The 25,210-nt window shown below is 51.6% G+C and overlaps 1 protein-coding gene across 5 annotated transcripts in view; it reads right to left on the bottom strand.

The window, feature by feature from the left end:
* Window positions 1-25,210, bottom strand: part of TRAPPC9 (trafficking protein particle complex subunit 9) — a 386,772-nt gene that overhangs the window by 295,776 nt on the left and 65,786 nt on the right. For all 5 annotated transcript variants that reach the window (XM_070382719.1, XM_070382718.1, XM_070382722.1 and 2 more), the window contains 2 exons: window positions 11,515-11,641; window positions 5,980-6,125 (listed from right to left, as the gene is read on the bottom strand). In XM_070382719.1, coding sequence (XP_070238820.1) covers window positions 5,980-6,125; window positions 11,515-11,641 — 273 coding nt within the window. The remainder of the gene's footprint in view (window positions 1-5,979; window positions 6,126-11,514; window positions 11,642-25,210) is intronic.

Below are 25,210 nucleotides of genomic sequence, written 5' to 3'. Positions count from 1 at the left end.
TAAAGCTACGCTGCTGCTGGCTTTCTCCAAAGCCGAGCCCGTTGTCACTGCCACCTGGACAGCCTGTGACTGATGCTTCTCTTGCTGGTGCCAAACGCAGCTTCCCGAACCTGGCAGTAACCGGACGGCACAGCTCCCGGTGGAGCGCCACCACTCGTCACACAGGCCTTCTCAGGCCCAGAGGCTGGCACTCAGGAAGACGGCACCGTGGCCAACTCTAAGTGGCACAGAGCCTGGTTCCTCTCTCCCCTCCTGAAGTCTGTGAGACCAGACGGTGGCGCCTCCTCCCTGACCACTCCCAGGCCAGCTGCAGCTCAGCACGTACAGGAAGTAGAATTCTGAGATGACCCCCAGGACCCCCGACCCCTGGTGTATATGCTGTCTAATCCTCTTCCCCAAGTGTGAACACAAGGATCAGTTATGTTCTGTAACAAAGGGGGAGGAGGTTTTCATATGTGACGAGGGCCCCCAAGCCTTCAAAGCAGTGTGCTTTGAGTTAACCCAAGGGAGATTATCCCAGGAGAACCTGGCCTTCTCAGAAGAGCCCTGGAAGGGAACCTGCTCACCCTGAGTGAGAAGACTCAACACGTGAGCAGGTGTGTGGAGGAGGCCTGGTGGCCAGGGTCTGAAAGCAGCCGCGATGACCTGAAAGTGGTCCAGGTAACACCCAGCAGGTGGACGGGGACCTCAGCCCCACAATCGCAAGGAACCAAGAACCCGAGGGAGCTGAGAAACAGACCCTGCCCAGTCGAGCCTCCGGATGAGAACACAGCCCCAGCTGAGACCTGGATCTCAGCCTGCAAGACCCTGAGCAGAGGCCCACGCTAACACAGACTGCACTCGTGATGCAAACAGTGAGAAAAATGCATTTGTGCTCTTTAAGCCACAAAGTCGGTGGTCATCTGTGTGCAGTCCCCACCCCCACTCCACTGCCCTCTCCTCCCTTTGAGATACTCCACGGGGCAATTCAGAAGGGACTTGACAACCAAGCGAGCTGCAGGGCAGGAGCCACTGTCCAGCCCTTGGAAGGCTGTCTCTGACTCCGCATCATGCCCTGGTGAGGGAGGTACCACAATCCCATTGTTACAAGGCAGGGACCAAGGTCCAAGCAGGTTAACAAATGTGCTGGGAATCACACAGCCAGGAAGTGGTGTGGCAGGGATTCAAGCCAGGTCTCTGAACTCAGAGAAGTGTCTAGAATGGACAGTGGTGGATAAAGGCCTTCTCCTAGAGTAGACACTAAGATTTACTGACCAGCATTCTTCAGCTTCATAGGCTTTCATAAAGACACCATTTTCCCCCAAACACTTTGCACCAGGCCCTCGCACAGAGACTAAGAGAGGCTGAGCCAAACCTGTGGCATCCTGAAACTGCACGCAGTGAAGAAGCAGCCCACCAGGCGAGCTGGCTTTTAAAATGCCTGTGCAAGCAGGTGCCTGTATGCGGTCTTAACAACACGGTGCAGTGGTCAGCAGGGCACAGATCATCCTCATCCACCAACAAGGACACGGACAGGCTGAACCATCCATCATTCACGGCCCTGACAAATGAGGCCGCCGGGCCCACCTCCCGTCTGCCTGGCCCCACAGACTTGGCTGCTCTCACACTGCTATTCCCTGTGGCTCCAGAAACCCAGCTCTCCTCAGCCGCCTCAGGCTGAGAACTCCTGCTGCAGGGCACAGGGCTCCCAACCCGCCTTCAGCAGCACCCCGAGCACATCACTGCCTCAGCAGTCAACACCCAGCCCTTCCTCACAGCCAAGGAAAACGTCATTTGTTTTAACAGGTTGCTGCCTGATAGTGAAGGAGCTGTTTGTCTTCTCTGTCATGGTCAAATGACCATTATTTTAAAATTCATTTTCCTGGGGCGCTGAAAGGAATCGTTTATACTCACACAGTCAGAGTCGCTAAAGGTAAACCTAAGATAAATCTTTATTACAGGAACAGTTTTAATGTCTGACAAGAGATCATCTCCTTCCCAGGTCTTAGCGTGCCACAGGACATGCTACAGTCTGTCCCAGAAACCTCGGAAAGGACCAGCCCTGGAGGCTATTAAACACCCCTCTGTCTCAGGCCCCCCTACAGTGCTACACGGCCCCCAGGCAGGTCTCAGCTGTGGACTAACAGCCTCTTTCGGGGGCTTCTGTCGACAAGCTCATCTCTTTCCACCACGCTGGCTGGACCCATCTGGCAGAGGGCACTCCTGATTTCTCACTGTACCCCCAGCACCTTGGACAGCGCACACGACGCTGCTCAGAGCCTTGAGTGAACAGCACTGGATGCTGTGGTGTTAGCGGCTCCCTCAACCCCTGAGGAGGCCGTGCAGTGGGCTTCTAGCGCCCCCTCCCCGCAGAGAGCGCAACTGCAGCCCGGGGAGGCCAGGCAACTGACCGAGGCCATGGGACGGCTCCCGCCTGTCCATCCTCCCAGGCAGCTGCCAACCTTGGGCACGAAGCCCGGCCATGCCAAGTCCTGGCACAAAACCTGTCACCTCTCTGTGCTCACGCTCAGGAGGTGCGCAGCCATCACTGCACGTGGAGTTTAGATGGAAAGACTGGTAAATTACTCCACGTTAGCGCGGAAAATGGTCCCAGGAGCGGCCCCCAGGGTTTCTTCCCCTCTAATACTCTGTGTCCTCACTGTGATAACTCCCCCCAGTTACAGACAGAGATTCATTTATAGAGATGGGGATTTTGGGTTAAAGACATGTGATTCTTCAAACATGCAGGCAGGTACTTGCTGCTGAGTCAATTGCCAGAAAGGTATTAGAAGCCACGGAATATAAATTACACTTTCCTACCCATGGGTCTCCAACAAATAACATGCATTTTGGCTGAAGTTTCTGTTATATCCAGGAAAAAATCCTGCATCGTCCACTGAATTTATCCCCAGCTCAGAGTAACTTCTCACTGTCTTCAAGGAAAAACTTTTTTTTTTTCCTGGAAAATTCCCAGGAAATCCCTGGGAATTCCCTGGCAGTCCAGTGGTTAGGACTCCACAGTTCACTGCCAGGGGTGTGGGTTCAATCCCTGGTCGGGGAACTGAGATCCCATAAGCCACGCAGTGTGGCCAAAAAAATAAAAAATAAATAAAGGAAAATATCTCTGGGCTTTGAGTCATAAACCATGGACAAAGCCTGAGCTCTGCCACTTCCTTCCCGACCTAGGGCAGCAATGTACATTCACTCAATCTTAATTTTCTCATCGATAAATTGGGAACACGACACCTGCATCACTGGATGAGGTGAAAACCCTCTGCAGCAAGTACAGAGTACTCTTTTCATAAAAGGAAGCCTCAGCAGTTTCTAAAGATTAGAGAGGAAAGGAGGAAACGCCAGCTTCAAGGGCTGGGACCTAGCAGCCATATGGCGCCCGACTCAGGGGGGCCCACGTTCTGTTTAGGGCCTTCTCTGTCTCCAGAGTCTTCCTAATGTTTGAACAAAGGGGCCCCACATCTTCCTTCTGCATGAGGCCCCACAGATCATGCTGCTGGTCCTCAGAAGGAGTCTCATGTCTCCAGTCCCCCAGATCACCTTAAGAAGCTTCTGTACACAAAATGGGTAAAAGTTTCCTAAAACGTCCTTTAGAGAGAAAACTTACCATCAACCCTAATGAGACCCAATATCAATAACCTCAGATATACAGATGGCACCACCCTTATGGAAGAAAGCAAAAGGAACTGAAGAGCCTCTTGATGAAAGTGAAAGAGAAGAGTTAAAAGTCTGGCTTAAAACTCAACATTCAGAAAACTAAGATCATGGCATCTGGCCCATCACTTCATGGCAAATAGATGGAGAAACAGTGGAAACAGTGAGAGACTTTATTTTTGGGGGCTCCAAAATCACTGCACATGGTGACTGCAGCCATGAAATTAAAAGACGCTTGCTCCTTGGAAGAAAAGCTATGAGCAACCTAGACAACATATTAAAAAGCAGGGACATTACTTTGTCAACAAAGGTCCATCTAGTCAAGGCTATGGTTTTTCCAGTGGTCATGTATGGATGTGAGAGATGGACCCTAAAGAAAGCTGAACACCAAAGAATTGATGCTTTTGAACTGTGGTGTTGGATAAGACTCTTGAGAGTCCCTTGGACTGCAAGTAGATCCAACCAGTCCATCCTAAAGGAGATCAGTTCTGGGTGTTGATTGGAGGGACTGATGCTGAAGCTGAAATGCCAATACTTTGGCCACAGTGTGGCCAACTGACTCATTCGAAAAGACCCTGATGCTGGGGAAGACTGAAGGCAGGATGAGAAGGGGACGACAGAGGCTAAGATGGTTGGATAGCATGACTGATTCGATGGACGTGAGTTTGAGTAGGCTCTGGGAGTTGGTGATGGACAGGGAAGCCTGGCGTACTGCAGTCCATGGGGTCACAAAGAGTTGGACACGACTAAGTGACTGAACTGAACTGAACGAGACCCAAAAAGAACAGCCAGAGACTCCTACAATGTCCAGGAGACAAACCTTGTTAACTCTGTAATGATGGGCCCAGGTCCACCCGGGGGAAGGGGCCTGGAAAGTGGCCTCCCCACCATTGAGAGACCCCTGAGACTCTGATGTGAACAGGACCCAAGCCCCCCATCTCCAAGAGATCAAAGGGGGCGTCCCCTGGCAGATGGGCACTGCTCGCTGGCATGTGCGGGAGATGCCCAGGACCAGCTCCGCCACTGCTCAACCACGAGGTCCACCCACCCCCTGCTCCCAGCCTCTCTGGCATCTTCTCCAGGGCAGAGGAGCAGTCAGGAGGCCAGAGCTGTCTCTCGGAATCACAGACTAGAACTAGAACATCAAAGATTCATATTCACACCACAAGTGCCTGCTGGGTGGGGCCCTGCTCCCCTAAGAGCCAGGAGACTGCTGCAGTCGGTCACTCACCCAGAGCAGAGCCCTGAGACTGGAACAAGGGGTCACATTCAAAAAACAGCGAGTGGTCGTGTGGCTGGGGCCACAGAGCAGGGGCAGAAAGGTGGGAGGAGGTGAGCGGAAAGGCAGACAGCGTGCGGCGGGCAGGGTCAGCTCCGGATGTGAGTGGTGGGTGAGCGCACTCGGACTGCTGCACCCTGCAGAGAAGAGCCTCCCTGCAGAGAAGAGCCAGAAGCCAGGACGCCAGGGTGTAAAAAGAAGAAGAAAGGAAGACAGAGGAGAAGCCAGCACTGAGCTGCACAAGCTTTGCGGGTCTTCCACTGAAACTTCTCGGACAGAGTCTGCAATGACCAACCAGTGACCCGCCTCTCAGCCCTGCAGCTTTGTCACTGCGACTCGCAGGCACCACAATCCCCAAGTGCGCAGGGTCCGAGGAGGGGGAGCGGTGAGGAATGAGGCCTGCGGCATGGCCAGCTTGGGGGAGGGCACGGAGGCACGGGGTGGCACAGGAGAGCTCTGGGGGTCACGGGGACAGTAAAGAGAGGGGGCCATGTCCTGGGACACGGCAGGAGGCTGAGTGCACAGAGAAGCCCGTGAGGATCCTCAGCAGTGAGTTGCCCCGCCCCACCCACCCCCAAGACACAATGCCACGGCGCCCTGCAGAGCCGCCAGGCCTCTCAGGAGAGGCGACGACCGTCAGCGAGACACAAAACGAGCACTGCCAGCCTTCAAACGGGACAGTGATGGGACGCCCTTATGCCCATTCAGTCCTGAACAAAGACGACCTTTAATCTCCGTGGATGATTCAGAAGTCACTCCAGGCTTGGAAAATCACCCTGATCTCCAAGTACCTCTCCTTTGTAATTGACCTAAGTCTTGAATAACAGAGGTCTTCTGGCTTCTAGAACTTTCACAAAACCTCCTTTTATGAAACAGATACTAAAAAGGCAGACCTATAGGCAGTGGTCAGACAAAGCCAGCAAGCGGAATACACCTGAGTAAGGGTATATCCCACGGGCTCACGTGAACCACATCAAGTCTCACGATCTCAAGTCCAGACAAGCCCCCAGGGTCGGGTGGCTGAACACAGCCCGGAAGCCCGGCGGCCCGCCTACCTATCTTCTTGCTGCGCTCCTCCCCGCGGCTGTGGGCGATGATCGGGGAGTAGATGAAGGGGCTCTTGGCCGACACGCTTGGGCCCAGCGAGCTCTTCATCTTCTGCGGCCGGAGGCTGGCAGGAAGGTCCAGCAGTTTCACACGCCTGTTATTTCAAAGGGAACAAAAATACTTCAACTGCCTTGTTAGCTTGGCTTCAGCATAAATACGACCAAATATCTGGTGTTACACGGACAATAAATCAAACAGCAGATACACTGAGGGGAGGAAAAGCACTCAGCTTTGCAGGACACGGCAGAGAAGGCAGCACAACTCGCCCCCCAGCCCCAGACAGTCCCGGGAGAGAGGACGTCTGTGGGCAGACGGAGCCTGGCCCTCGGCCCACAGACGTCCTCTCTCCCGGGACTGTCTGGGACTCCACTGGGACGGCGGCACCCACCAGCCACGGGCCTGCCTTCCCTGCGCTCAGGCTCCTGGGCTGTCACACGAACCGCTGAGAGGATTCGGGGAGGCGCGGCGGGTCCACACCCACTGCTCTGCAGAAGCTGCTCCCTCCTTCCTTCCTCGGGCGAAGGGCGGCAGCCCCGTCGGCTCTGCTTACGTGCGCGTCCGGTTCTGCATTTGCGCGGTCTGCGCCTCACTAAACTGCTTTTCCAGCTGTGGATGTCTGCTAGTGATGCCAGTCAGCCTGGACTGAAGGCCCACGGTCCACAGAGCCAGACCTCAGGCCCGTGCCCACTGCTGCCCACGCGCCATCCCAACTAAACCTCCTCCGCCTCCCGAGCCACGGTGCTATCACCATCACCTCCAAGTCCTCAACTAGGAAACCGACACAGGGGAGAGGAAGCATGTTGACCAACGCCCACAGCTGGAAACGGGCCAGGAGGACACAGCACATCCTGCAGTTCCGGCACACTGGCCGCCCTTGGGAGGGACAGGGGGCAAGACAGCGAGATTGAAGGCACGGTGAGGGGAGAGGGTGGGTCAGAAGGTTGGGGGGCCCTGAGCCCCTCCCCACCCACAGCCCCTCTGCAGGAGGAAAGGCTGGAGGGTCGGGAGGGGAAGCCACGCGGGTCCCTGGGAGACAAAGCACTCCCAGGGGCGCCCTGCCTCCTCCTCAAGGCAGTCCTGGGGGCCGGACACGAGCAGACGGACGCGCCCGGATCGCTGAGTGACCTCAGGGAGGTCAGCCACCCTGGAAAGCTACCTGCCCGATCTGCATCAGACACCACGAGAAGGAGACGTCAACCTGGGCCGTGCTGAGGGCTGATCTCTCTGAGATTCTAGGGGCCATGTTTCTGCCACGGCACAGGCTAATCTGTGCTGACTACGTATATATGTCTGTGTGTGTGTGTGTCTATAAACTAGAGACTGCCTCAGAGAATCCACAACATCACGCCTTTCTCAGCTCTCCCGGCCTCCACTGTGACCCTGTCCTGCACACGAGCACCCCCACCGCTCCGGCCATCACCGACGGCTCCTGAGCCTGGCCCTGGGGAGGGCCAGGTCACACGTGTGATCCTCACCTGTTCCCACCACGACCCGAGGCAGAGGCGGTGCTCACCCGCCTCAGCTCTTCAAGAAAGGCCTCTATCCTGCACTTTCTCTGCCTCCTCGCCTTTGCAAGCCCCTCCCACGTGCTTTTCTTGTACAGGATCAGAATCGCTCAGTTTTCTGTTTGTTCGGCCGTGAGCTTTCCGAGGACGGGGCACCCAGGGCCTCATTTGTCTCGAGTCCAGTGCTGGTGCAACACACCAATGCGGACCTCTCAGTGAATGTTGAATGAATAAACTCCCAAAAGCTGGATTTCCAACTCAGCTTCCAAATCTTTCAAAGCCGTATCCTCAAGGCTAAGCAGTTTATCACCAACAGCGGCAAATCCCAGCCCTCTGTGCACAAAAAACCCGGCTGTGCTGTGCTGTGCAAGTCCTCACGCTGGCCGAGGTGCCACGACCAATGAGCGTCTCACACCCACTGCATCCAGCCCGGGGGGGACACGCCTGCAAGAGCCACAGACCTGAGCGCAGTGAAGGACCCACCAGCTGGGCAACAGCAAGGAGGGCTTCACCCCAGATCTCCAGCCTCTCACCCAAAATAGGAAAGATGATCAGTACCTGACGACGCTGTCCAGGAGGTCCCGTGGACGTGCCCCCGGGCTCCATGCTTCCTGGAGGAGGGACAGCCTAGGGTAGGGTCCCAACCTCACCCTCCCCTCACCCCTCCTAAGGGAGAGGGCAGATCTGGCAGGAGAACCAGCGTGTGCGCCGCTCAGGCCCTTCTGCGGCCTGCCTGCCGAGCGAGAGCAGGGATTCTGCCTGGCTCTTGGCGCGACGGGATGGGGCCGGCCCTAGGGCTCTGCCAGAGGCTGGGGAACATCTGGGCAGCCCTGAGTCACACTGGGCACGGGCTCCACCGTCCACCTGAGACAGATGTTTCTTTCTGCTGATTCCAAACTCGGGCAGAGAAGGGAGAGTGGTCTAAAGCAGAGACCTTCAAACCTTCACTCTGAAAACTGAGTTGATATGCATGGCAACTCACTCCTGGGAAATCCCAGAGACAGAGGAGCCTGGTGGGCTACAGTCCATGGGGTTGCAAAGAGCTGGACACGACTGAACGACCAAACAACAAGACAAAGCACCTGTGACAACACCCGACACACAGCAGGCGCACAAGAGCCCTGCTCCTCCCTCCCTAAAACAGCACGCGCCTACAGGCTCAGAGAGCCGAGTCCCTGCAAGAAGGACGACAGCCGCGGGCGGAGGCACGGGAACGAAGCGCCGGGCCCAGCGCCACTGCGAGCACCCTGCTGAACCTGGACCAGCAGCATGGACTCATGTCTGTGCGTGCTCATCGATAAAACGACACCATCTCCTCGCAACACAGATAGCTCTACTCGGTGCCGCTGTCACCACCTAAAAACGAGGTGTCACCTGTCATCCTGGTAATCATCGACTCAAGCACAGAAACCTCAGATCACATGAAAGGCTTTTAAAAACTGCAGAGGGATTCCGAGGGCATGGTCAGACAGAAAAGAAACCCAACAAGCCAGCCATGGCATTCATTCGTAACTCAAAGTCCAGCATCAAATGTCTGCCCATAAAATGTACCCAGAAAAAGTCACTCAAGGTACGTGACCTAAAGCATAACTCATTCAGGATAAACTGCTGTGAAACTAATAACATTGTATTTGGTCTATGGAGCGGCCAACAGTAAAGCAGAAGTCCAGGGATGACGCTTTCAGAACAAGAATTATTTTTAGGGATTCCGTTTGGAAACGTTTGGTATTTTAAAAGCTGATACCTCAGGATACTGTGGCTAATAAGGATGATGCAAAGTAGAGGTGGGACACTCATTAGGAAAATGACAGAAAATATGTTGGTAAGAAAGCCATGGGACAACTCCGCTTACCTTTTCTCTCGGTTTTCAATTCCTCAACCTTATTTACAGGGGAGACATACCTGAGAATCTCCTGGCTATCTCTGCACAGATGGGCAACAGTCAAAGCTGCCCAAGTCGGGTGATGGGGCCCATGGGGCTGGGGCAGAGCTCCCCAGGGGAGGGAGGGCAACATGGTAGCCATGGTAACCAGTACAGTAGGGGAACTGACCAAATGAGCAACCAGATTGAGGTGAATGGGAGACAGGTTTCCCCTGTCTGAGAAGGGCTTACAGATACTAGAAGGACCCCTAGGTGCTGGGTGGAATTGGAGCTTTAGGTATCAGTATGAACTCAGCTTCCAGTACACAGAGACATGCAGAAATAACCATGGGCATGAACATGCGGTGAACAACGTGTATCTATAAATAGACGCTGCCCAGCTCTGTCCACCGTGAGCAGCAGCAACCCGACAGTGAGGCGCACACACAGCACCCAGATCTTAACTTCAACTCCATCAAAAGGAAGCAGGGCTCTTGCAGGAAACGGCCAATGTGGGACTAGGAGCAGGGACTCGGATCTGAGTCCATGACTCAGCAGAAGTGCCGGAGAGCAGGGGTGTCTGTGGAAGCTCCCAGGAGAAGGAAGCTTTATCTTCCTTCCACAGGCAGCACCTTCTCTTCTCCCAGCCACTGCAGGATGGGGAGCCGCAGCTGCCAGCCTGATGCTACCAAGAACCTGAGACTAAAGCCTGGCTGCAGAGGGCAGAGCTAAGAGGGGAAAGAGGCAGGTGCTGGTGAGACTGTCTGACGCCTGGCTCCAGCCCTGCCTGAATCCCTCTCCTGGATTCTGTAGGTATATGTGCCATAAACCCCCCTGTGCCTAAGACAATCTGGGTCAGATGTTCTGAGGACTGCTTACAAAGAATCCTGATGGCTGGATCCGTTCATTTGCTCAACACACACGAGCACCTAAGGGTTGCAAAAACAAAGGTCTCTCCAGGGAGCTTGCAGACAGAGCGAAGGTGTATAATCACATTCCATAAATGAAATGGAAGAAGACATGGAAGATGCTCCTGGCTGGCTAACCCAGCACCACTCTGTCCCCTTCTCCCTTCCCCACCTGCATTACAGAGATTGGGAGAGTTAAACCCTATTTCCTCAACCTCTCTTACAACCAGCAGTGGCCAGAAGATGCACTCCTGGTCAAGGACACTGGGGCAGAAGTCCACTGTGAGTCTGTCAAGATCATTTTTGCTATGCTAGTAAACAAAAGATAGGTGCCCTGGCCCTGGCCCTTCTTCCTTTATCCTATCCTGGATGTAGATGTGTCATCTGGAGCTGCAACAGCCGATTGGTCATCATGAGGTAAAGACAGCATTACAGAGAAGCCACCTGTTTCCAACTTCTTAATAAATAAAAAAAAAATAACCTCTTATTTCCTATCCACTACTAGGTTTTCTGCTCTTTGCCACTGAAACAATTGGTAATTATCCAGAAGGTGTAATTATTTCTATCTGAGGGGCTCAGGGAAAAGGTTTTATGGAAGAGATAATCTTTAAACTAAATCTTGGAAGATGACTGAATGCCGCCAGCCAGAGCAAGGGAGGGAAAGGCCCTGTAAGCAGGAGGCGGAGCTGAGCACAGAAATGAAACCTGCCATACAATCGGCCTGCTCAGCATTTTCATGAGGGTGTATGGGGCTGGGGGTCCGCAGGAATAAGGAAGGGCTTGCAGCCAGTTGGGAGACAGAGCAGCCATGGACAGTCCTGTGAGCCCCACAAAGCAAGGGAGTGAAGGGGCTCTGAGGCCTGTGTGCCGGGGTGCACAGTGGCACCCGGACACGGGTAAGTGCCACGAGGCCTGGTCTGTCTCCATCATGCAGAAAGGCCATGGCTTGGCTGCGGAACCAGGCAGACACAGGCCAGAGTGGCTCTGCCAGTGGAAAGGAACGTGGCGACAGTTGTTCTGTGATGGCCCTGGTCTGACTCTCATCTATGAAACACGCTTCACAGGCAGCAGCTGAGACTTCACGAGACAACAAACCAAATACATAAGCAGCCACAAACGGGAACCCTGCTGCAGATCTACATCCCTGCTCAGAACAAAGCAGGCGCTAGGAGCGAGCTCGCCTCCTGCGCTCCGGCCAGCTTGTCCTACCTGACGATGGGCAGCTTGGTGAAGGGCACTGGGGGCAGCGTGAGCCCGTCTGGGAGGGTGAGGAGTTCCATGGTCCCGGGACACTTGGAGGTATAGTTCTCCAGGCTCTGTGTCACATCCTTTTTTTCTGATGAGAAAATAAAAATAAAGGTTAATTAAACCAAAGAAAAAGGAGGAGAAAGTGATTTTTTTTTGCTCTATTTTTTTGAGCAAAAATAAAATTCTTAACCCAATACTTGACAGTCCAATAAGTCCAATCTTCTGACAGAAATAAAGGGGCAGCAACCACAAGAGACAAAAAGAATCCAGAAGCTTTATTCAATTTGTTTAAATAATCACTGGTGGCTGCTCCACATAAGGGTCTGTGGATAAAAAGGAAATTAAGCTACCATCTCCTAGGAGATTTCATTTTCCAAGAGAATAAACCCTTATCAAATTTCAAGAAAGTCGATGGGTGGGCAGGCAGGACTAGAGAATTGGTACATTTTATTACTTAACAAATATTTTTCCAGCAATTACTAGGTACCAAGCAAAATGCCAGGGTCTGTCCCCAAGGAGTGCACAGTCCATCTGTATAACAGATATTTAAGCAAATAATTACAAATCAATATTTTTATTTAAAAGTAAAGCTTTTTGAGACAAGCTTTGTGGTTTTCCACACCTCACCCCCATGCCTTTCACTAGGAGGGAGGAGGGGAGGATGCAGGTAATAGAGGAAGTTTGCTTGTCACCCACAAGGGGCTCCAGACACAAGCTCACAGACTCTGTGACACCTCGGAGCTCGGGAGTGCTTCCTGCTGGAAAACCCGTGGTAGCTCGGAAGGCAGGCATCGCTGTTCCCATTTTGCAAATGAGAAAACTGAGCCCAAATGAAGTGAAGTGAAGCCGCTCAGTCGTGTCCAACTCTGCGACCCAATGGACTGTAGCCTACCAGGCTCCCCTGACCATGGATTTTCCAGGCAATAGTTCTTGCCTGTTCTTGCCTGGAGAATCCCAGGGACAGGGCATCTTGGTGGGCTGCCGTCTATGGGGTCGCACAGAGTTGGACACGACTGAAGTGACTCAGCAGCAGTACTGGAGTGGATTGCCATTTCCTTCTCCAGGGGATCTTCCCGACCCAGGGATCAAACCCAGGTCTCCCACATTGTAGACAGACGCTTTACCGTCTGAGCCACCAGGGAAGTCAAGGCCATGTCAAAAATCCAAAGTTTGGGACTTCCCTGGTGGCTCAGTGGTAAAGAGACTGCCTGCCAATTCAGAGGACATGGGTTTGATTTCTGGATTGGGAAGATTCCACATGCCTCAGAGCAACTGAGCCTGTGCACCCCAACTTCTGAGCCTGTGCTCCAGAGCCTGGGCACCACCTCTACTGAGCCCACAAGTCCAAGAGCCCTGCTCTGCAACAAGAGAAGCCACCGCAAAGAGAAGCCTGCACACCACAACCAGAGAGTAGCCCCCACTCGCCACAGCTAGAGAAAAGCTTGAGCAGCAACGAAGACTCAGAAGAACCAAAAGTAAAGAAATACATAAATAAAATTATATTAAAAAAAAGTCCCGTGTTTGCCCCTCAGCCTGTGGCATCCTCACTCCTGCACTCAGAGGTCCACGCCCGCCTGCTTCCTGTCCCGGCTGGCAGGGAGGGTGGAGGACTCGGGGGGAACAGGGGAGCACAGCACAGGGGTGGAGCTTCGGGCCAGGCAGTGAGGCCAGGTTCCAGGACTCGGTCTGGTTCCTCCGCGTCTGTGGGGTGAGCACCTGAGCGGGAGCCCTGTCCTGCCATCTACAGAATGACCAAGAGGGAAACGAGATAACGGATTACAAACAGAGGCTGGTGGACGCAAGGCTGTATGCGGAGGAACACTGACACTGTGACCACCGTCACGGGGCCTGCGGGCACGGGAGGCTGGCACAGAGCGCGCGGGGCCGCACAGGGAGGCCACAAGCTCCCAGACCAGAGACTGCACAAAACAACGGCCAGAAAGGGACAGCCCAGTTCTCAGGCATGTGTATTAGTGGGTTAAGGGGTTTTCTGAGTCTAAGCATCATTCCTTAGGGAGCAGGAAGACAGGAAAGCAACCAGAATCAGCCTGGATATAATACAGTAATGCCAATCTGCAGCACAAACAAAATTCTTTAAACAATCAAATCATCTTCAATTTACAGGCAGTAAATCTCCCAAGACAGTGTACTAAAAAGCAGAGACATCACTTAACCGACAAAAGTCCGTGTAGTCAAAGCTATGGTTTTTCCTGTAGTCATGTATGGATGTGAGAGTTGGACCATAAAGAAGGCTGAGCAATGAAGAACTGATGCTTTTGAACAGTGGTGTTGCAGAAGAAGTCCCTTGGACTGCAAGGAGAACCAACCAGTCAATCCTAAAGGAAATCAGTCCTGAATATTCACTGGAGGGACTGATGCTGAAGCTGAAGTTCCAGCACTTTGGCCACTTGATGTGAAAAGTCAACTCACTGGAAAAGACCTTGATGCTGGGAAAGACTGAGGGCAGGAGGAGAAGGGGACGACAGGATGAGACAGTTGGATGGCATCACCAACTCGATGAAAGTGAGTCTGAGCAGACTCCAGGAGGGAGTGAAGGACAGGGAAGCCTGGTGTGCTGCAGTCCATGCGGTCGCAAAGAGTTGGACATGACTTGGCAACTGAACAACAGAATCTCCCAAAAGGCTCCCACTAAGAGCACTTAAGTGACCTAACTTGCATTACGTTGGGCAGAGCACTCATGGGTTAGGCACCTGATTAGGTGGAGCTATGCTCTCCCAGTAAGCCCTGCTGAAATAAGACAGGTATGAACCTGAGAGTGACGCTCAATGCCTCCTGCAAAGTCACCCAAGGAGGAATGGTACCCAGCTGTCCTGCTGGCTGGCTGCAGTTAACAGGACAGACACAGTGGGGGGACGCACGGCCGTGGGCCTCACTGCAGGGTCTCCGGCTGGGAACCTCCCCTGTCTGTGTCTTAGCCTCTCCTTTTGGGCACTTCTTCTGGGCAGGATTTCCCACGTGGGGTATCAGGCCGGCTGTGGAAGCCAGGTAAAGGGTGAACACATGTTCACTTATTTCCCTCGGTCTCTACAGACCCCTGCTCTCCAGCCGAGCCCATGACTCCAGCCACGTGCATTTGCCTTCTCCTCCGTCAGGGAAAATCCTATTGTTCTCTAGAGATGACAGACGGGCAGCCACCTGCCTCTGGAGCAGAACAGGGGCTACAGGGACACCACTAACTCATGAGCTTTCCAGCTAACTCTCCCTGAAGTGATCTGCACTGGTAAGGCAACACGGCTGCGGCAGGGAGAATGGGGCTGGCTTCCAGGAACACGGACTGTCACATAACTTCATGTGCATCTGCAATGTGGGGCCCCCTCCGGGACACGGTTCCTCAGAGACACATGACATCTGCTGTAGAAACTTCACAACTGACAACAGAGGATGAACACACGGTTGCTGGGCAGAAAAGGAGGCTTCGTGTCCAGGGGAAGAACTGTAGAAACCTCAGAGATGGAGAATGACAGAGCAAGCTCAGATCTGCTGAGGCAGCCTGCACGTCCACGCTACGGTCCACGGGCCAGCGCTGTTCTTAGCACAAAGCGCCAGGAAACACGTGCATCACTAGGATGATTCCATGCACAGAGCACATGCTTTGGGCCAGATCCTACACTAGGCCCCTCAGAGGTGAGGCCCTGGCGTATACAGCAGAACTCCAAATCCTCGCCACCCAAAACAGGCATGAGACACCCTCCCACAAACAAAGTTCCTGCCCTGGAGGGAGGGTCTGGGCATTATCATCTCCTTTTGAAAGGTGATAAAAATGAACTCAGGGACAATCTAGGAAATTTGATTGTGGATTGGTGTTAAATGCTACCAAAAATAATTATTAATATTGGGGTATAACATTAACATTGTGATTCTATTAGAAAACGTCCGGTTTTTTTTAGCAATGCATACTAAAGCATGAAGGTTTGAAATGGAATGATGCCTCTGGGATTTTTCTTTAAAATAATTCAACAAATAGGAAAAGTCAGAGATGAAGAAACTGAAAGTCACTCAGTCGTGTCCAACACTCTGTGACCCCATGGACCATACGGTCCATGGAATTCTCCAGGCCAGAATACTGGAGTGGGTAGCCGTTCCTTCTCCAGGGGATCTTCCCAACCCAGGGATCGAACAGAGGTCTCCTGCATTGTGAGCAGATTCTTTGCCAGCTGAGCCACCAGGGAAGCCCAGAGATGAAGTAAATATATAAAAATCTTGATACTTCTGAATCTGGGAGACTGTTACATGGAAATTCATTTAATTGTTCTTTACACTACTATATTGAAATTATTTCATGGTAAAAACATTTAATGAGCTTGATGCAGTGAAATGATTTGCTCCAGGTCATACAGACAGGAACAGATTTGAGATTCAACCCCAGTTGGCTGAGTCTTCCTGTCCCCACAGATCAGGCCTGACAACAGAGACCCAGTGTTACTGAGGCAGACACAGAAAGTCAAGGCCACGGTGGCTGCTCACCTCCGTTCCACATGCCAAGCCGCGAGGAAGCCTGGGATCAATCCGAAAGTCCTCCTAACCCACACGACAGGGCCACTGGGACGTGACAAGTCCTTAATGAATGTCACTAAAAATCAACCATCTTAGCCTACTCTGGCTGCCGTGACAAAGCACCATCGATCCTAACTTGAACAGTAAACATTTACTTCTCACAGTTCTGGACACTGGGAGGCCCAAGATAAAGGTGCCAGTTCCTGGTTTGCAGACATCCACTTCTCATCACGGCCTCACCTGGCCCTTCCTCAGGTGCATGGGCACAGAGGGAGGAAGGGCCCCCCCTTGACCTAATCTAAACCAGTCGCCTCCCAAAGACTGGCCCCCCAGCACCACCACTCTGGGAGGCAGGTGTGCAGCGTGTGAGTCTGGGCGACGCCAGCATGCAGCAGCATCAGCGGGTCTTGCTCAGCTCCAACCAGAACATCCAACGATCACGTCGGCCAAACTGGAGCAACTGATAAGCTTGAGAGCTTTTTCCATCCGAGAAACTGAAGAAATCATCCGAACAGAACATTTTTAATAAAAGCCTAGTTATCACCTAACCAGACTGTTCCTTACAGGAGTAGAAAATACTATCATCAAGACTTCTGGCCACAGGCCATTTGCCATTTCAGGACTCAACACTGACATGAAAACCAGCACATCGGGACTTCACACTTTGATTGTTCTGGTCTCTCCTAAGAAATGATCCGAGACAACTATGTGTGCATTGGGTCAGTTATGATACTATAAACAGGCAGAGAAGAGAAAGAAGTATTGGATTGGCCACAAAGTTCGTTCTGGTTTTTCCATAATATGGAAAATCGGTAACATGTTATGGAAAAACTTTTTGGCCAAGCCAGTGTATCTTTTCTTCCAAATCTGAGTTAAGAAAACTGATGAAGGAAGGTGGGGGAGAGGGGAGAATACAGAGGAAAAGCACAGACGTGGCCTGAAACAGTCTGAATGACGCTTTCAGGATCGATTCCAGGGCCTCCACGTGGCGCCAGCTCTGTCGTCTTCACTGTGCGGACTCAGAAGCAGCCACAGACACGGAGGTGGCCTGCCAGCTTCCTAAGCAGCAACGATCACCAAGCGCTTCACCCCCTCCCACCGTGGCCAGGGGACCACCTGCCCCCCAGCACCCCCACCACACTCTGACACCCACGCAAGGTGGTGCTAACAGGCTAACATCGCAGCTTCTCTCCATTCACTCAGAAAACACCCTTAACGATGACTCTGGGCATTGCTTGCCTTCTCTTTGGGTGATAAAGAGAAACATGATGGAGTGATGCTGAAGACCACTGTAGGACCCTCGTGCACTGCTGGTGGGATGCCAAACGAAGCAGCCACTGCGGAAAACAGTGTGGGGCCCCTCAAATAGCTAAGCCTTGAGTTTCTATGGGACCCAGCAGCTCCACTCCAGGGACCCACCCAGAAGAAAGGACTCAGGCGGACAGCCGCACAGCATGCTCACAGCAGCGCTGTTCACAGCCGCCCAGAAGCAGAAACAACACAAGGGTCTGTCGATGGACGAATAAACAAAGTGCACTACATACATAAAATGGAACATGACTCAGCCTCATACAGGAGGAACATTCCGATCTGTGCTCCAACAAAGATGCGCCTTAAGGACAATACGATAAGGGAAATAGCCAGTCACAAAAAGAAAAATACCTATGATTCTACTTACAGAAGGTACCGAGAATGGTCAAACCCACAGAGAGACAGCAGAGTAGAGGTTACCAGGAGCTGGTAGCAGAGATCGGAAATATTGTTTAGTGGGTCCAGGGCTGCTGCTGCTGCTAAGTCACTTCAGTCATGTCCAACTCTGTGCGACCCCACAGACGGCAGCCCACCAGGCTCCCCCGTCCCTGGGATTCTCCAGGCAAGAACACTGGAGTGGGTTGCCATTTCCTCCTCCAATGCATGAAAGTGAAAAGTGAAAGTGAAGTCGCTCAGTAGTGTCCGACCCTCAGAGACCCCATGGACTGCAGCCTACCAGGCTCCTCCGTCCATGGGATTTTCCAGGCAAGAGTACTGGAGTGGGTCTGTTTGATAAAAAAGAAAAGTTCCAGAAGTAGAGAGTGGTGATGACTGCACAACATGATGAATGCCCTCAACGCCAATGAATCGTACACTCAGGGGCTTCCCTGGTGGTCTACTGGCTGAGACTCCATGCAAGGGGCACAGCTTCATTCCCTGGCTGGGAACCAGATCCCACAGGCCACAATTGAGGATCCTACAGGCTGCAACTGAGGATCCTGCAGGCCGCAATGAAGACCCGGCACAGCCAAATCAATAAATAAACAAAAGTAAATATTAAACAAAGACAGAATGGCAAATCTTATGTTTATCTTACCACAATTTTTAAAAATCAAGGAAAAAAGTAACATTGTGTGCCGGGCACAGTTAAAGGTCCTGGAGATAGAGATGTTTAGACACGACCAAGGATGCCACAATCTAATTAATCTATTTATTATCTCTGACTTAGAGTAAAAGGGATTTGATGTCAGAGAGGACCTAGGAGCTGCAGAAGATGCGGGATTCAAGCCTGGGACCAAGAGGAAGGGCTGCGGAGTCCAGGTGGAGGTCAGGGTCACTGAGCACGAGGCAAACACAGGATGAGAGAGGTCCAGGGGTCTTCTGAGCCCAAGAAAGACAGCCTGCCCAGACGGCCTCAGTAAGTGACATTACAGAGAACACACAGGTATCATGAAACGTGATATCCAGCCAGTGAAGCGTCTTACAAGCAAGAAAAATGAACTTGGCTTTCCCTCACCCCACAGACACATCCAGGAAGCACCATGGTCCAACCACGAAGGCCGCGACACTCACGTGCCGCCACTACCAAGACGAATGATCCGCCAAGCCAGCAGTGCAGAGTAAGTCCTGTCGTGCACCGAGAAAACAAGCCTCTCCGTGACGTGAGGCTGACTGACTCAGACCAACCCGCGCTGAGCCACGGTAACTGCTTCCCGTCAGCGGTCCTCTCTACTTGCTTTTCACTTAATTTACGTGGTGACGGGTTGGAGGCCCTGAGAAGCAATCATTCAAGTACACCAGAGACCAAATATTTTCCCTCGTTGTTTTCAAATTTATAAACATGTTCTACCAAAACGAAAGGCAATGATGGGAAGCCGTCAACTTGTTACACAACCAGCCATTTAAAACACTACCTAGAAAATGTGTAAATATCTCTAGAGATCTCAACATAACTCCCAGAAGGGAGGATGATCTTAAGAATCGAGACTTAATAAATGATTAGCAAGAAACTCACAGCCAATTATGAGGTAACGGTTAGATAAGCTATGGTGCAAAAACATAATGCAATGTACGCAATCATTAAAAATGGCATTTATAAAGAATCTGCAGCATGAAAAATATTTTATGATATACAGAAAGTCAGGATTCAAAATAATATTTTTGGAAAATTGTAACTTCAAAGATCAATCCAAATTTTAAAAAAATAGAAAACAATACAAAAGAAATACATAAAATATTAATGGTGTGTGTACTTGCCCATGTAGGGTTATATACAATTTTTCCTTTCTGTTTATATCTTTCAAGATTTCTAAAAGAAGCATATACTATTTGTATAGTAAAAGTTATTCTGGGACTTCCCTGGCGGTCCAGTAGTTAAGACTCTGTGCTCCTAATGCAGGGAACATGGCTTTGATCCCTAATAGGGGAACTAAAATCTCTCCTGACGCACAGCATGGCCAAAAAAATTCCAAAACTACTTTGAGTTTCCAGAGAGCCTTGTGAAGGAAAGTCAGCGCCCGTTCACCAACGTTCCCTAGCAGTGAAGAACACAGCGCCCTAAAACGGCAGTGGAGGAAGGCATGCTGAGGGTCCCCGCCCCGACAGAGGGGTTTCTGTAAGGACATCGACAGCCCTTCCCAGGGCCGCTGCCGCTCTCGGAAATGCTCAGAAACCACAGCAGTGCAGCAAGCGACACTGAATGAGGCCTCCCCGTCCAGCAGGCACTGTGCCAGCAGCCCGCACGTGTGACCTCATTAAATCATCCTGGCACCTCATGGAAGAGACGCCACTGTTCTCCCGGCTTCACAGATGAGCAAACTGAAGCTTAGAAAGGTCTTAATCTGGGTCAGAGTGCTTCTACCTCCCCAGCAGGCTCTCACTTGTCATCAGCCATCAGCTGCTCAGCCATCTCCCTTCCTTCCAAAACTACTTCATATTTCATTCAACGTGCCTTTAACAAAGACCAAGTCTCTGCCCTATGAAAGGAAAAGCCCTCCCTTAAAGCGCTCGGCTGGGTCCCCTCACCTTCAAGGACCACGAGATCTCCTAAATCCTCAGCCTCCTCCAATGCCTGGTGGGGTCTCAGTGAACACATACAAAGAAATAATTTGGGAAAGGTAACGTTAAATTAATTCAGTTCCGTATTTGTCGGCTATCTTCTTGGTAAAAAACATTGTCCAAAATGATGAAAGGTAAGTAAGCAAGACATGGTCTGATCCCCAAGGAACCAGTAATCTAGTGAGGGAACCAAGTGATGAAATTAATCTCAGGACATAATGAAACAGTGCTTAATTGAGAATCAGGTAAAGTAATGAAGAGACGAAGAGGAAGGAATTATTACTCTTAGTAACATTGGAAACAGGAAAAGTACAAGGACCAAGCAAGCTACCATAAAAAGAACAGAAAAAAAAAATTTGATTTTAAAGGTCCAAAATATATGAAATACAGATAACGTAAATGAAGAAAGTATGAAATTAGGCTGAAAAGATGGCCTGAGTCAAACCCTGAGCATCCTTGAGATGGAGCTGGGCCTTTAATAGACAGAGGACGGGCAGTCACTGCAGGTTCTAAGGAAGAGAAGGGCGTGATTTAGTTTGCGTTTCAAGGAGATAATTCTGGCTTCAGTGTGAAGAGTGGATCAAGAGCAGAGTAAGGGATAGGACTCGATGTTAGGAGCCGATCCAAGAAACAGGTGTTGAGAGTCTAGCCTTTATTTAGAGACTGGAGAACCAACAAGGTCCCACTACAAAGCACAGAAAACTATAATCAATATCCTATGATAAATCATGATGAAAAGAACATTTTTAAAATGTATGTCTATGTATAACTGAGTCACTTTGCTATACAGCAGAAATTAGCACAGCATTGTAAATCAATGATATTTCAAGTTTTTAAAAACTGACTTAAAGTACAGGCCAAACAATAAGAGATGTAAAAGAAATAAACAAACATTCAAAATTTTTAAAAAATAAAAGTCTGAACCAGGGAAATGATGGTGGAAGGGGGAAGAGGAATCCCATGGGAGACAGTGTCAAGCATTTAGAACAGCTAAGGAACGCCTCCAGGCAACACACAGGACACAGGAGAGATGGAAGGACATGAGAAGGACTCCAACAAGCTTCACGCCTCCGAGAGTAAGAAAACGGCAACACCCTCAGGGAGACGACTGATGCAATGGACGCCCCCACGCCATTCGAAGGACACACCAGCCTTCACCTGGAAACAAGCTCAGAGCTCAGGAGCGGATGTGCAACTTGTGAAACCAAGAGCAAAACGTTAGTTTGCAAACAAGTACGCCGAGAGCTTAACTTTTAAAGCCTCACCACAAATCTTCACAGAACCTTTCAAATGTATGCCTTCTTTGATCCACTTTGTCATTTCTAGTTTTTAAAAACCTTGTTTTTCGCAACTCAAATAATCACTTTTGGGGGAACACAGTGTTTTTAAGCTGAAAGTTTCTTTTCCAGCTGCTCCAGTTTCTTCCCCAAGGGCAGTGTGTGAAACAAACGCACTTCTGTATCCCAGCACTGAAACTAAAAAAAGAAAAAACCTTTTGGATTTTATGACATATGATCACAGGTACAACATAACGGAAGACTTCGTTTTGCAGACACTCCTAACGCGTCCGATGCACCACAGTGCAGGAGGCCCCCAGTCCCGGCTGCTGCAGGCCACCCCACTGTCCGCTCTGCAGCAGAGGGCTGACGCGGAGCTGACGGCAGAGGCGGGAAGGGGAAAACAAGGGAAACGAGGGAATGGGAACTCTCCACCAGGAGTGTCTGCAAAACGCCCAGCTCCTCTGCTTTCCTGCCCGCCCTCAGCCCCAGGACACAGGGAAGTGGGCCTGAGAGTCCATCCCATCAGGATGAAGCCCCAAGGAGAGGCTTTTTCCAGGCCAAGGCCAAACCCACACTGACACCGGCAATGGAAATCTTCTCATGCATTTTCTTAGGGCTGAGCAGCAAAGCAATGAGCTGGCGATAAAATGAAGGAGAAACTGAGTAAGTTGAGCCTGACATTTCCTATCTCATCCCATCTTTGTCTTTCAAGCAAATGACAACTGCTTCTGGGCTCAGAGATGCCCTTGGTGCAGAAACAAACGAGAAGTGTGGTCTCTGACATGCCCCCATGCAGGCTCTGGTGGGTCACCTCCAACAAGGTCATCAGTCACCCAGCGCACTCAGCCAACAGGTGACAGCTGAGGCCAGCGAACAACAGCGTGGACTCCAGAGCCCACAGCCAGGGTCCAAACCCCGGTTTCTCCAAACACCACACAGCAAGCAGCCCTCAGGCATATTAGCCCACTTCCTCCCATCCGGGTACGAACCGGGCCCGACCCTGTGTGCTTCCGAGATCAGGGCAGATGGGGCGCCTTCAGGGAGGCATGGCCGTGGATGAGCTCCCTCCTATGTATCCATCTCCTCACTGTAAAATAAGCCCAAGCCCAGCAGCTACCCTTGTGGGAAACTGTGAGGATTAGGCAACTCCTCCCCGTAGGGCACAGAATACAGAAGGTGCACACGACCGCCGCACACTCAGGACCAAGAAACCTGCGTCAGGGCAAGGCCTGCTCATCGCGTCCGCACCCGGAAGGTGCTGAAACTGAGCAAGGATGGAAGAGGCAGACACTCTAAAGAAACAAACACTGGCTGAGAGAGTGAGAAAATGAATCAACTGAGCTTTGGGAGTGCGGGATTGCAACACGTGAGCACAGGCTCACGAGAAGGTGAGGACGCCCCCGCCTGGAAAGCAGAACTCAGAGCTCAGACTGAGGACTGGGCCACCAGGGATGCGGGAGCCATCGGAGCAGGAGGGTGGGTCGGAGCCTCACACACCCACCTCGGGACCTCCTCTGCCCCGCCTCCTGCTGGCATGTGTGCGCCCACTTCCTCAGTGGTCCCAGGAGGAGCCGTGAGCACCAGACATGCGGTCAGCTGCCAAACGCAGGGCGCTGCTGGTGACATGGTAACTTGTCTCACTAGCTGCTGAGTCGCTAAGTCGTGCCCGACTCGTCGCGACCCCATGGACTGCAGCACGCCAGGCTTCCCTGTCCTTCACATCTCCTGGAGTTTGCTCAGACTCATGTCCATCGAGTCGGTGATGCCATCCAACCATCTCATCCTCTGTCATCCCCTTGTCCTCCCACCCTCAATCTTTCCCAGCATCAGGGTCTTTTCCAATCAGTCAGCTCTTCGCATCAGGTGGCCAAAATCCACAACATGTGAACAAAGGGAGCCTGAGCTAAGCAACAAGGAAGGAGTTGATACAATTGCCTTCTGGTAGCGCAGGCACTCTGCTGGGTATGGAGGGTCTCAATCCATCCCTGAATTGTTCCCGCCTGAGAGATGAATGAAGTCAGCCTGAGAGCAGGTGTGGAGCTGCTTCTGCTCCTGCCGCTCCCTCTGCTGCCACGCCCGCCCATCCAGGCTCCTCTCCACGAGTGAGAAAGCCCAGCCAGAGCTGAGCATCCCTCCCCAGTACGGCTTGTGGGATCTTAGTTCCCCAGCCAGGGATCGAACCTGGACCATGGCAGTGAAAACATCGAGTCCTACCCACTGGATCACCAGGGAATTCCCTCTGGGCAGTCGTCTTACTTCCTCTGAATCCATCTACAGCACGACAAAGACCACCCTCCTCCCCTCACCCACAGATCTGTCCTTTCTCCCCCTGGGGAGAGGAGTTATTCAGACTGACAGCAGAGCCTTGAGATTCAGGATCAATAGGCCCCTTGACCTCTATACCTTCCCAAGTGCCACTAACATTATCCCCCTACATGCATGAAGCATGACCGACATGTAAGAGAGCTGTGGACACCGGGACACCAGAGAGGAACACAGACTCGCCGGTGTGCTGGGGCCACAGCTGGCCAGGCTTGGTCATCAGCTGGGAGCACATGTGGGCACCATCCAACACCGCAGCCTCAGCATAGTCTCAAACCCCCAACGTAACACAGCCAGAGACAAAGGCTCCCCCGTCTGTCTCCATCTAACTATGAAAATCCTGCAGAGAAATTCTCTCTTTATACCTTTAACAGGTTGCTGCTGCTGCTAAGTTGCTTCAGTCGTGTCCGACTCTGTGCGACCCCATAGAGGGCAGCCCATCAGGCTCCCCTGTCCCTGGGATTCTCCAGGCAAGAACACTGGAGTGGGTTGCCATTTCCTTCTCCAATGCATGAAAGTGAAAAGTCAAAGTGAAGTCGCTCAGTTGTGTCCAACTCTTAGCAACCCCATGGACTGCAGCCTACCAGGCTCCTCCATCCATGGGATTTTCCAGGCAAGAGTACTGGAGTTGGGTACCATTGCTTTCTCCATACTTTAACAGGTTACCCCGCTGCTAAAACTCCTGATAAGATCCACCCAAAGGTCTTTAAGCTGGAAAGAACAGTACAGCCTTATGGGGAGAAACATCGACTTCTCAAGTAGGTGAAGTAAGGGACAAGGCTAATGTTTATCGAGCTTCTACTACTGCAGGCAGGATGCCAAGTGGCTGCTGCACATTATTTCCGATAATCCTCCAGCTAATCAGACATTATCTTCTTAATCTTACAACTGAAAGTAATGTAATGTAATTACATTACTTAGTAATGTAAGTAAATTGTCAAAGGTTACATTTAATCAATAGAAGACACAGGAGGCAAACCCAGGTCTGCCTCAACCCAAGGATCTTGACCCAGACGTCTCTCTGCACTGTGCCCCTTGTGGACACAAGGCTGTACTATCCCCATCCTACACACAGAGTGGTCCAGGCCAGGGACACCAGCATCTCGTCCAAGGCCGCTCAACTACCCCATGGACGATACACATACAATCCTCAAGACAGTAAACTGGATGGTTTCCCAGTTTAAGACCTGCATATGTTGAAACACTTCAGAAGTCAGAAACAAATCAACACA

Source organism: Bos mutus, chromosome 14 (genome assembly GCF_027580195.1).
Source record: "Bos mutus isolate GX-2022 chromosome 14, NWIPB_WYAK_1.1, whole genome shotgun sequence".
In the NCBI taxonomy this organism is placed as follows: domain Eukaryota; kingdom Metazoa; phylum Chordata; class Mammalia; order Artiodactyla; family Bovidae; genus Bos; species Bos mutus.
This window is presented reverse-complemented; position numbering and strand designations above follow the sequence as displayed.